Source organism: Carassius carassius, chromosome 3, assembly GCF_963082965.1.
Source record: "Carassius carassius chromosome 3, fCarCar2.1, whole genome shotgun sequence".
NCBI lineage: Eukaryota > Metazoa > Chordata > Actinopteri > Cypriniformes > Cyprinidae > Carassius > Carassius carassius.
In genome coordinates, this window is record NC_081757.1 from 19158957 (window position 1) to 19172618 (window position 13662).

At 36.0% G+C, this 13662-nt stretch overlaps 1 protein-coding gene across 1 annotated transcript in view; it reads right to left on the reverse strand.

Annotated features, from left to right (window-relative positions):
* Positions 1–8159: 8159 nt before the first annotated feature.
* LOC132122339 (high choriolytic enzyme 1-like) overlaps positions 8160–13662 on the reverse strand; it is a 33364-nt gene continuing 27861 nt past the window's right edge. Inside the window, exon 8 of the mRNA XM_059532488.1 lies at positions 8160–8255. Coding sequence (XP_059388471.1) covers positions 8251–8255 — 5 coding nt within the window. The 3' untranslated portion in view covers positions 8160–8250. The remainder of the gene's footprint in view (positions 8256–13662) is intronic.

The window sequence follows — 13662 nt, forward strand, 5'->3', positions numbered from 1 at the left end:
CTCTTTAGATCGTCTTCTTAACTCTCTCTATTATGTGCCTGTTAGATTATCAATTATATATTATTTTATCACAAACCCCAGGGTGTTCTGTTGCAGTGCAGGCCTGGAAGAATAAAGGAGTCAGTGCACTGCCAAAACATTCTCAACTTTATTAAGAAGGATTGTTCATATTTATACAAGCAATATCAGCCCAGATGTCTCAGACATCCAATCAAAGTATTCAGAAGTTACACATTACCCTATATGGATAGAAATAAATATAGGTTTTGGTTATAAAATGCAATTAAAATGTACATGTGAGTATGTGTGTTTTTTTTAGACTGCGGTCAAGCAAGATGTGATAAAAAAAAAAAAAGAAAAGAAAAAAATTATTGTGATAACAGTAATTTCAAGAACAACAGAAAGAGAATGCAATTTTAGAGTGTTTCTCTTTTTAGGTTCCCAGAATTGTGAAAAAACAACAAGATGTCATGTTTCAAAGAACTGGCTATTCTTATTACAAATGATGCATATGGTGTGAATCATTGGGGTGTGGTGGTGTTTTAAAATGAGGAGGCGGTTGTAATACATTAAACGTCCTAATTATGGGAAGAAGGAGGCGGGAACTGGCGGACAATCAAACAAAGACTTTATTAATCAAATAAACACAAAACCAAAACATAAAATAAAACCCAGGCCCGGTCCTCTCTCATCCTTCACTGTCGTCGCTCCTCTTTTATATCCTTCCTATCTCCTCTGTGGGACTCGAGACCGGTGAGTGGAGCAGGTGTCGCTCATTTCCCAATCACACCACCGGCCTCGCTCTGTTACCACAGCTCTCGGCCCCGCCCCACTTGTCACAGCGGCTTTATATGTATGTGTATATATATATATATATATATATATATATATATATATATATATATATATATATATGTCCCTGTTTTTGGTTAAATAAACATTACATTAAAAAGAGAGAACAAATAAAAATCAATTTTGTATATTATTAAAAAAAATTGATTTTAGTAATTTAAATTCATTTTCATTACAATTCATAGTGATTTATGAATATTTACATTTATTCCAAAATAAATAAGGCAGTCAAAATTTGAACAATATTTTGAAAACACTCTACAATAAGGTTTCAGTAGTTAACATTAGTTAAATAATTTAGTTAACTTGAACTAAGAATGAACCATACATCTACAGCATTTATTAATGTTAGTTAGATGCTATTTACACAAAGTGAAAATAATTATTATATTTACACTGTTAAAATAACAAGATTTTCTGCTATTTATACTACTTATTGCAAACTTCGGGCTCAGAATCAATTCAAACTAAAATTCTCCCTGCCAGTGAGTCACTTTTCTTGTGTAAGCCATCCACTCGAACGTAAATCTCAATAACAGTCTGTGATAAGGGGCTATCTGAATATTTAAGTAAGCATCTTTCAGATCCACTGATAAGAAGTCTTCTGGGCAAATATGTGTGAGGATTTGCTTCAAAGTCAACATCTTCATCAAGGTGTTGTTCAGATGTCTGGTATCAATGATGGGCCTGAGCCCACCATCTTCCTTTGAAACAGGGAAATATTGGCTGTAGAAGCCTGACTCATTGATTGCTGGTGGGAGCGTTTCCACAGCACTCTTCAACAAGGTTTTGATCACACCCCTGATTAAAGGCAGGGTAGGTAAAAAATGTATAAAAAACTTTTTTTCCAAATTTGTTTAAACTTTATTTATATATCAATACATAATTAAAATGTAAGTACTCTGAAAAAGAAAGTATAAAAATCGAGTGACTGTAGACCTCTCACGACTGTTTTAAAGACAGCTCATTATTTCCATTCACTCCACCCCCTCCCTTCTGGGCTCCTTCCAAAGCCTCTACTATGGCTCGCTAAGTAATGTTATGTTAGCTATATTACGCAGCTACGTGTGCTAATGACACATGCTTCATGAAAAAAATATGTATGATCAAAATACAAAAAGAAAGATTTACCTGTCCAGCAGAAATAAAGCCATCAAGGAGTCACTTTTCAGCCCCTTGAGTTCCCTCAGTTCTCGCCATTGCTGGAAAGCCACGCCGATTTTAACTCGCGTTTTATTTCTTTGTTTATCCAAATACTTTTTGTTCATTGCCTTTTCTTGTACTGTTACTGTCTTCCTTTTTTTGCCTGGTTTGCCTTCACTAACTGCATAGGCTGGTACTGTGAATTTTGCTTGCTGTTTCTCTGCCATTGTTTTGGTATTCCTAGGATCCGTGCCTGTTGAATCAAACGTGCTGTTTCCTCAAATCAAACGTGCACGCGCAAGTGGGCAGGTCATGTGTGGCAAAAGGGTGGTTGCCATGGTTGCGAGAGAGTGACAGTCGCCTAAGCCAATCCTATGTTTCGTCCCGAAATGGAAATAATGAGCTGTGTTTAATACAGATTAAACGGTCTAGAGTCACTCGATTTTTATACTCTTTTTATCAGAGTACTTACATTTTAATTATGCATTGATATATATAGAAAGTTTAAACAAATTTGGAAGAAAGTTGTTTATACATGTATTACCTACCCTGCCTTTAAAGTTATTTGTGATTATTACCAATTGGAGTGAATAGCCTCATTCTATAATCTGCAGAACTCAACACGACATGAAACCAAGCAGCGAGGTGTCCGAGTATGTTGAGTAGCAGATCGCTGCATGGGAACAGGGGCTGACATTCTTGTAATTGTAAAAAAAGTGCTCTGTCCGCTACAGCAGTGATGGATTGTGTGGCTGTACACACATCTAATGGGGCAAATCCAGCATTGGCGATAAACGCATGGATGTGGACCAAAAGATGAGAGGCACACAAAAGCCTTCTTGTAAGGATGTTTCACCACAGCGGGACTCAGCCTTTCCCTCAACACTCCTGGGACCATCCTGGGGTTTAGGAAGAGGGTAGTGCTGTCTGAGCTCAGGGTCTGCTGTAGGGAAGCGAGGTTGGCCAAGACTGAAAAAAATTAGTGCAAACTGACCACTCCATCCTCAACATCATTGGCTTCTTTTTTGGAGTCAGCGAGAAGATGATCTTCACATTGAAGGATAAAGATTCTGATGAAACGACCCTTATCAGAGCATAGGCAGTCAGCCATGCACATTTTGGTGGACTGAAATACCATTGGTTTGTGCAGCTGCATAAATGTTAACAAATCAGGTTTCAGTATTAAGAGAAAATGTAATTTCCCCCAAGCATGATTCACACAATGTGAAAGATCATTCCAAAAGGGAACTTGTGTATATATATAACTATCAGTTTAATTTCTCAACATTTTGTCATTTATACCTAAATTTATCTTACAGTACATCATTGTGACGACTGGAACCGGGCCTGAGAGCCATAGGAACGGAGTGAGGCCGGTGGAGTGATTGGGAGATGAACGACACCTGCTCCACTCACCGGTCTCGAGTCCCACGGAGGAGATTGTAAGGATACAAAAGAGGAGCGACGACAGTGAAGGACGAGAGAGGACCAGGACTGGGCTTTAGTATGTTTTGGTTTTGTTTGTGCACGGCAGTCGTCTGCGAGGGGCTGTCGCACTGTTTTGTGTTTATTTTATTATTAAAGGTTAGTTTGATTGCTGCTGGTTCCCGCCTCCTTCTTCCCGGTGATTATGAAGTTTGTATACTGTTACAATCATACATTTCTAGACTTTAAACTTTATTATCCATTTAGAGAAATTCTTCTTCACAGCAGCATTCCATTCCACGGACAGTGTCAACATGACACAACATCATGTCAAAAATCTGAATGTCAAAAAACTAAGTTAGCAAAGTCTGCCCTATATCGTTGCCTGCATCCTGGCCTATTCAGCGAAGCCTTTTGTTCAGGGCCTCTATAAGTACCCTGTATATACATCCTGAAGGAAATAGGGTGCCAATTTAATGGATGCTTATTGTTTTGTTGAGTTGAAGTCTCCATACGTTTAATGGCCCTATTATTTAATTCTGTCAAATCTTACGTGGAAAGAGCAACTGTTTTGGAAGCTATGGTAGTTATACGTATGAGTTTGACCTTTTTCTTATCCAATAACATGCCAAAGAAATGGGCAGAGCTGTATAAAAGAATAGACTGAATCATGCTCTGACACAGCAGCAAAAGAAGATGAGGAGCAAAATGAAGTAATTCTAATTTACTGATAACTGACATTCTGATGGCTCCTTTTCTGAATATCACTAATGTGCTAATCATAAAGTAAATTGATTGTTCAGGGTAACCCCAACATATTTAAAATTATCAACTGTTTCTAGTTTCTACCACTTGGTTGTTAATAAGGATAGAATGCTGAGCTGATTATTGGTTATTTTGTTTTGGTGACATTAAGATAAAGATAATTATCTTTACTCAACTGAACAAAGTAATAATAATAATCCAGTGCAGAGTTGTTGTCTGTAAGCAGAGGGAGGATGGCTGTGTCATCTGAGTATTTAAGTTCTGTGGTTGTGGGTGATGGATCCGTTTTCTCTCATATATGTGTGCAAGCATGTGTGATGTCCAAATATGGAAATATGCCTTACAGAAACTACACAGAACAGAACACAATAATATTTGTGTCTAACATCTCTGTAAAAATATTAATTTGGACAACTTGGACATTAAGTGATTTTAAGTTGAACTGCAAAGTTCAGACCAAACTTTACACAGCAAAATTCCCAGTATTAATTTAACACTCTGAGTGTGGACTCATATAAACACTCAAGCAGTGTTGAAGTTAATGAGATAATTAAATTAAAAATTAAATGTATGCATATAGCAGAAGCTTTTATCCAAAGCAACTTACAGTGCATTCAGGCTATCAATTTGTACCTATCAATTTAATTAGGCGATTAACTGAGTGATGATTGGCCATTCTTGAAGACACCTGATGTTAACAAGCAGAATCACCAAAGAAGAAAATCTAAATTTCTATGTAGCCACTTAAGCGATCAGTGCTTACTTTAGTTGGGATCTTGACCCTTAAATTGTTAATATTAGATTTTGTTTGGGGTTGGTAACTGAGTTATAACAGCCAATCAAAGCAGAGAAAAGAATGTGGTGATGATTATGTTTTGATCTAATAAACACCACATGTGTGACCTGAATTAGGGTTTCTTTATTGATTTCTTCAACAAGCTGAAAAATACAAGATCTGTCATAATCAGAGAGATGTTTTTAAAAGTTACTTTGATATAAATAAGTCTTTAGTTATTCAGACACATAGATATCAAGAATCAGCATGAGAATCACAACAATTGTAGTCTCAACCTCAGACTTCATGCCCATGGAGCGTTGGTTAACGTCTGATGCATAGGACACAAATGTGGAAACACTTCAGGAGTGTTGAAGTTGTCATCAGATTGGTTGAATTATACAGGATTTCTGGGAGACGTGTGTGTCGCGTTCTTTAACGTTTCACCTGGAAACAAAAATGCTGTGGTGGCAAACCCCCTCACGAAAGGAAAAAGCCGCCATCTTTACAACTGTGATGACGAGCGCTTATCAGGATCAACTAAACGCTGGATATTTAAAAGTATGTCAAATATTTAATACATAATAATAATAATAATAAAAATAGAATAAAAAAATAGAATAAAATACAATGTATGAGTCTGATATATAAAATACATATAATGCAAAACACAAGGTTCAAATATGTTATATGAGCATTATTTATGGTGGAATTCAGCATTTTTATCGAGGCAGGAACAAATGAAAGCTTCAGTCTATTAGTTTTACACATTGGCATTCTTAATCTTAGAGTACAACAGTGACCATCAAAAAAGCATGTTGTAGCCAATAAAAACTCATCCATGGCTCCCATCATGCATTGCAGCTTGAATAAATTATGAGCTTAATTGTCTTTGCAATCTCTTTGATTCTTACTATATTCTTTTATTTTTTTATTTTTTATTTTTTTTCTATTTTTAATGTGTCAGAGTTGATCTATTTATCTGAATATGCTGTTTGTCACCGTTGTTGAGATTCAAATGCTGATTCGTGATGTCTGTATCTGCCTAAAAAAATAAAAATAATTCAGAACAGCTTGCAAAAAAAAAACTTACAAAATATATAGAAAAATACAGAACCTATCACTCTGGAATCACAAGGCTGTTGTAACCAATAGAGGTAATTTACTGTAACTCAGAGAGTAGATTCTTAGAGAGCTCAGAAATACAGGTCAAACAACAGTTACACGAAAACATAATCATCACCAGTCATTGACTTTATGTCTTGTCTTTTCTGTCATAACTCAGTTATCAAAATTTAATGTTTAAAAATTCAAGGGTTAAAATCCCAACTAATGCAAACACTGACCCCTATAATGGTGACATGCAAATTGTGATTTTCTCCTTTAGTGATTCTGCTTGTTAACATCAGGTGTCTAAAGAATGGCCAATCATCACTCAGTTAATCACCTAATTATCTCATTAACACCGCTTCAGTGTTTATATATGTCCACACACAGAGTGTTAAATTAATGCTGGGTATTCAAAGTGGTATTCAGCAGTATGAACAAGTTCCACAACCTGTCTAAACATTGGTCAATTTATGTAAATAATAACAAGTATAAACTCTTGCATCTTACTAAGATTTAAACTGCATTTAACATTTAACATTAACATTTAAACTGTTTTAAAGTTTTTTCCCCCATTTGTTTATATAGATATCTGAATAAGCTGTAATCCAGTGATTTCTCTCTCAAAAAAATATCATGACCTCATTTGCATGCAATGAATTTTGGGATAGTCTGGGCCATGATGGATCCATTAAGCAAAAAACAGCCTCCTTCAATGGGACAAAGGAATAATTGAGACATGTAATATAAATGTGAGGTTTTAGGGACATCTATTGGTTATGTTAACTGATGTGTAGACCTATCTCAAGCTAATATCAATATGTTTTGAAAACAATTGGAATTTGGTGCAGGAAGTTTTTGTTTGTTCTAGTGCTAGTGTTAACAGTATATATAAATAGTATATATAAATTAAAAACATTTCTGAAGTCCCCACAAAAATGTTGAACATTGTGGAAAATATTCATAAAAAAAAACACTATACCATGAACAGAGTTAGAGCTAATTTTCCCTCTATAAATGATACTCAAAGAGATGTTTGTGATCAAAATATATTATTGCTAATAAATACCATTTTGAGAATATTAAAGGGGTCATATTGTGTTTTTTTTTTGTGTGTAATGCTACTGTATGTGTTTATGCAGTTTAAGGTTCAAAAAACATTACTTTTCACATACGGTACATTATTGTTGCTCCGCTATGCCCCGCCTTTCTGAAACACACATTTTTAACGATGAGTCTTAACTTTTATAAAGAATATCTCTTTGGGTTTGGGACTTTAGTCTTTGCAACTTAATGGATCTTATTTATTCACGAACAGCTTGTAACACTCCAAAGAAAAAGGAAAACTTGAAATTGCATCATATGACCCCTTTAACTGGATGTTGATTTTGACTCATATAATAACTCACATTTCACATATTTTTTAAAATTATTTATTCTTTTTTTATGTATATATGTTAAATTATTTTGGATTGATTTTTATTTATTTTTTTAAAGATAGAAAATACTCACATTTTTATGTAAAAATTTAATTACTGGCATATTACTGTCATAGTAATTTTTACATACACAAATGTAAGTGGTATGAAAGATACCCAAAACACCCATTTCAAGGCTGACTTCCAGATTTATTTTGAAACCTTACAATGACTTTCAAGTCGTAAAGGTATTAGAACTATGTACATTTATGGAGAACTAAATTCCTCCTTTTTACAGTATGTTGACTCTACCTTTATTTTGCTGTAGCCATTTTTCATTTTTTTCATCTTTGTTATGAATGTTATCCTTAAAGTACATCATATATAATACTTCATGTTACAAAACATCATGTTTACTAATTTTATGCCGGTACACAATTTGATAGAATATTATACGTGAAACATTTTGAAATGTAAAAAATGGCAACCTAACTGAAGTTGAAGTAAAAAAAAAAAAAGAAAAAGATAATAGGACCCCTTTAAAAAGCATTTTAAGTGTACAGTATATGCACCTTTTGTTGGTTGTACACAAGCCTCTGATACTGAATGTGTAGGTTGTTTAATTTTTAGAAGATAGAAAGCGAAAAAATCCTTTGAAACTGTGATGTGGAAAAAAAAACATAACATGATATGTGAATGATGAATGCTAAGATGAAAAGATTAATAATATCAGCAAACACATCCTTCCTGCAGCCTGGTAGCACTTCAACCTAAGAAAAAAATAATAATACCGGTAATAAACATTGAACATGAAAAGACAGACAAGATGTTGTTGTCATAAGAGTTACAACAATTATAAATCCCACTGTTAAGACCACCAGCTTAGAGACCAGATTTTCTCCAGAACAGATTAAATTAGTATCATCAGCAAACAAAATGCTTTTCAGTGTTTTTGTTTTTGACACCTCCCATACATTATTAATATACAAGTTAAACAACAATGGTCCCAACACTGACCCCTGGGGGACCCCAAAAGTAATTTTCTTTGACTTTGAAATATGGTTTTGCAATTCAACATATTGTTGTTGATTATATAAGTAGCTTTTTAACTAAGAAAGTGCAGTCCCCCTAATTCCATATTTTTGTAATTTCATAATCAAGAAATTGTGGTCTACTGTATCAAATGCTTTCTTAAGATCCAAGAATATCCCTACTGCATATTTTTTTTGTTCTATTGCTGTTGTTATTTCTTCCACAAATTGAATAAGTGCATGAGAGGTTGTCCTATTAGTCCTGAAACCATATTGCTGATCACACAATATATTATGTTTAGAAATGAAGTTATTGAGCCTTTTGGAGAATATTTTTTCTAATATTTTTGAAAATTGAGAGAGCAGTGAAACAGGTCTGTAGTTTGAAAGTGTATGTTTTTCACCAGCCTTATATATTGGTATCACTTTTGCCATTTTCATTTTATCTGGAAAAACCCCCGTTTTTAAAGATTGATTACATACATGCGTTAAAGGTTTAACAACACAACCAATAATACTTTTTACCATAAACATGTCAATACCATTCCAGTCAGTTGACTTTTTACTATTAAATGTTTTAACTATCTCTATAATTTCATTTTCATCAGTTTCCTTAACAAACATAGATTCATTAATATTTACATTCTTGCTTATCACATCATTTATACTGCCAGTCTTTGCAAACCCCTCAGCTAAGCCTGGACCAACTCCAACAAAAAAAATCATTAAATTCATTTGCAGCTAAGGTCATATCTGTAACTTCTATATTATCTTTAGTCAAAAATAGTTAGTGTGTCCAATTTTGCCTTTTTTTTTCTTGATAATTTCATTCAGCACTTTCCAGGTATTTCTTATATTGCTTCTATTGTCCTCCAGTAGTTTACTATAATAGTTCTTTTTATTGCTTCTCATAATTCTGGTTAGTTTGTTTTTGTATATCTTGTATTTATTTTCTGCTTCTTTTGTCCTCTTCTTTAAAAATTCATTATATAATACGTTTTTCTTCTTACATGCATTTAATATTCCATTAGTTATCCACGGTTTTTCATCAGATTTCAGTTTTACCTCTTTCTTTACTACAGGACAGTTTTTTTCATAAAGTGATATTACAACAGTCAAAAATGAATCATAAGCTTCATTCGCGTTATCTACATACACATTTCCCCAATCTTGTTTCATTAAATCCTCTTTGAATTTATTGATATTTTCTCGGGTTCTGTGTCGGGTCATTGTGTATATTTTTTTGTCTTTCCAGGTCCTAGTGTAGCTATGTATGTTTGCAAAAACTGGCAAATGGACACTGACGTCATTTATTATTAAACCACTTTCAATTTTATAGTCAAGGACATTGGTAAATATGTTATCAATTAATGTAGCACTATTTATTGTAATTCTGGTTGGTCGAGTGATAGAGGGATACAAACCGATACTATACATCAAATTAAGGAACTCTGTAGTTTTGTTGTGTTCGTGTGGGTTGAGCAAATCAATATTGAAGTCTCCACAGATAAAAACCATTTTTTTATTATTGCTATTATTAAATATTTCTGTTATTTTCCCCTTAAACATGTCAATATTTGATCCCGGTTTCCTATAAATGCAGCTAATTAAAATGTTTTTTGATTTTTCCATTTCAATTTGTACTGTGATGCATTCCATGATTGTATCTAAAGCAAAAGACATTTTATTAACTATTTTACATTGATATCTTTGGTCAATATATAATGCAACCCCTCCACCTTTGGATTGTTTCCTATTGATGATAAACAGTGTGTATCCCTCAATCTCAACCAAATCATGATGTTCTTCTGTGAGCCAAGTTTCTGTTATTGCTATTGCTGTGAATTTATTTTCCACTTGTTTTAGGCATTGTTTGATTTTTGAAAGGTTTGCGATTAGGCTCCTACTATTAAAATGTATAACTGATATTGTGCTATCCATTTTAATGTATTTTTTAAACTGCTCAACTGTGTAGTATTCACACTGGCTGTGAGTACCAATATAAAAATTATTATCTGGGTCAATATCATTTTCAATATCTTGTGGTTTATGTTCTATATATTTGAAAGTTTCTAAGTTCAGTTGTTCATTTTTAACAGATAAGTTTCTGTCCGAGTTTGTCATGGTCATTGTGTTTGATAAGTTCAGTTCAGTTTGTTTTCAGTTACCTTATGTAGGCCTCTGTTGCTCTCAATTCATTCCTTCTTCAAGCTTATCCAGCTCAGTGATATCCCTGATCACAATCACTTTCGCTGCCTCAGGTGTCGACCCATGTAGTTTGATGAATATTTTACAATTTCTTGCCCATGTTGCCTGGATCTTGTTTTGTTTTCTGAGTATTCGTGCTTTCCTGGCGATGTCAGCATTTTTCTTGGTGAGGTGATCGTTGATGTAAACTTCGGTGCCTTTTAATTTCCTTCCCTGTCTGAGGAGTGCTAACTTTTTTTTTCTGTTCGTGAACCGGATTATTACCAATTGAGTGGCTGTTTTGCTTTTGTTCGGCAGGGTATGACAAGCCTCAATGTCCCCGCTGTCAACATGGATGCCTTTGCTGTCCAAAAAGCAAATCACCTGTTGTTCCAGCGACTCCTTCTCCGCCTCGGAAGCTTCGCTCATTCCGGCAGCAGTGTGCCCAGCGACTGCAGCCACCCTAGCATAGCTCCGGTGTTTGGTTCTCAGACCGCTGATAACCACATCGTTAATTCTGGTGTATTGCTCGAGGTCAGCAACTTGAGTCTCCAGAATAGCGATCTTTCGGTCCTTCTCCAAGCTTTGCCTTTTTAGCGTTTGTATTTCCCCCATCAGATCAATTATTTTCTTTTGTTGTGCTGCTACAGTTGAAATCTCCGCCGACAAGAAGTCCAGAGATTTTTTTATCTCCTCCACCTCGTCGGATAGGATTGGATTTTTCTTAGGTGGCATATTCCAGTTCTCCTTGCTGTTCAAAGTTTGGGTGTGTATGTATGCTAAACGAAAGGATAAAAGTGCTCGAGGATGATCGGGATCAGATGAGGAGTTTAAAGGAAGAAGGAGAATACAGACAATATACTACAAGGTCCGTCTGCAGGAGGGGGACCAGGGGACTGAGGCAGAGACGGTGGGGTGGAAAACCAGGGCAGAACCACGATCGTGAGCGGACAACGCCGCTTCTGTGAATCGTGAGCAGAACCAGCCGCCTCCTCGGGGGACTCGTCAGCGGCACCCACAGCCTCGGGGGACACAACAGCGGCACCCACCGCTTCCTCGGGGGACTCGTGAGCAGCACCCACCGCCTCCTCAGGGGACTCGTTGGCAGCACCCGCAGACTCGTGAGCGAGGAACTCTTGAGCGGACTCGTGAGCGGCACCCGCCGCCTAGAGGGGAACATCCGTGAGCTCGGCTGCCTCGCCAGGAATTTCCTGGGTCGGCACCCCCCCCCTGACGGCTGAGCCACTCAAATCAAGAGTCAGGTACACGTAGTCCTCACATCTCGTCGGGGTGCCAATTTGGCATGAAAGATTTAAAGGGCTCGGCCAGTCCTCCCCAGAAGAAGACCATAAGATAGTCCTCGATGCATCGCTCTCCTTGGCGGACATCAAGGAACCTCCCTGCTTGGACCCATGTTTGCTGCCTGAATTCTGTCACGGCGCGGTAGCGAAAGCGCCGTGGAAAGAACAAGGTCAGGGTCCAAGATGCAGGGAAGATTAACTTTAATAAGAATGAAACAAAAAGGCCAACAAGGCAAAAACAAAACAGAAACTAATCACCAGGAACAAGCCGAAATGCAAGAACTAGAGACACGTAATGACAACAAACATTAGCAAATAACATTAATTCAGGCAGGCAGAGAGGTGGGAGTGTGGAGAATATATACTACTGAACAAATGGGGAACAGCTGTGTGTGTGAGTATGTGACAGGTGTGTCAAACTAGTGACCAGGTGTGAGTGTAAGTGTGTGAGTGGGTGACACAGCTGAGCGGAGTGAAGGTAATGAGTCCGGGAGAATGGCGCCCTCTGGTGGTGAGAGGGAGGAACACCGGGTCCGGACTCATGACAATAACTATCATAGTAATTTTTACATACACAAAAGTAAGTGACATGAAGGGTGTAACCCTGTATAATTTAAATTTATTATAAAATAAGGAATAAATTAAAGAGTGTTAAAATAATAAACTAACCAGAAATAATACTAATAATAAAAGTGTAAGAAATTATAAAATCAAAGTGAAACGTATGTTAGTGTGATGATTGACATTTTAATGACTGTCCAGTTAAGTGAGGTTTATGTTAAAGTCCCGCCCTACCACGTTAGTTGCTGTATGCGAGAAGCCATTTTCTTTTCTCTATGAGACTAATGATATTAGCAGCAGAATAACTTTGAGCAAGAGCTAAAAAGAGGAGTCAAAGATAAAAATACATCTATGATTTTATTTCTTTGAATTTTGGTGAGTACACATTTTGCACTGTGTAAACAGTCGTATATGCAATCACATATGTGCAATGATGTATTTGAGTGAGAGATAATGTGAAACTGATGAGTTCTGGTTTATTACAAGTTAGAAAAGGTTTGTTGGCTAAGCAGTAATGTATATGAGTTGCAAGGGTTCATATTGTTTGATGATGATATTTATTGTTTAATTAGATGGAGTAATGTCGACTGAGTTGTTGAATTACGGTCAAAGTTAGCAGGGCAACAAATGCTGTACTGTTGTACTAGAAATGGTGAATTGATATGCTTGTGAACTTAATGTTGCCTGTGTGTATATATACAGGTCAGGGTTTTTTTTATTTGAGGACGATGCGAGATGGCGAGTCAACCCACACGAGACCAAAGCTGAACAGTTGAATCTAACCCAGGAACCGGGTAGGAAAATTTAGATTACCTGCAAGTTCACAGAAACGGAGCCACATTTTCTTTCTTTATTTTTCCTTCGAGAGACCGCTCAAAGGGATATCTTTGTGAAGACGGAACTATTATATATATATTTTTTTGTTCCTTATTTTTCGCACACAGAGTTTTGCAGAACCGAAGAATCGAATAATTTTCCTGGTGAATCTATCGAACTGAACCATTCACTTGAACTAAATCTTTTTGAACTGAGATTTCTGAATCAAACCAAATTGAATCTTTGCTCTGAAATCTTTTGAATTGAATGTATTGAACCAA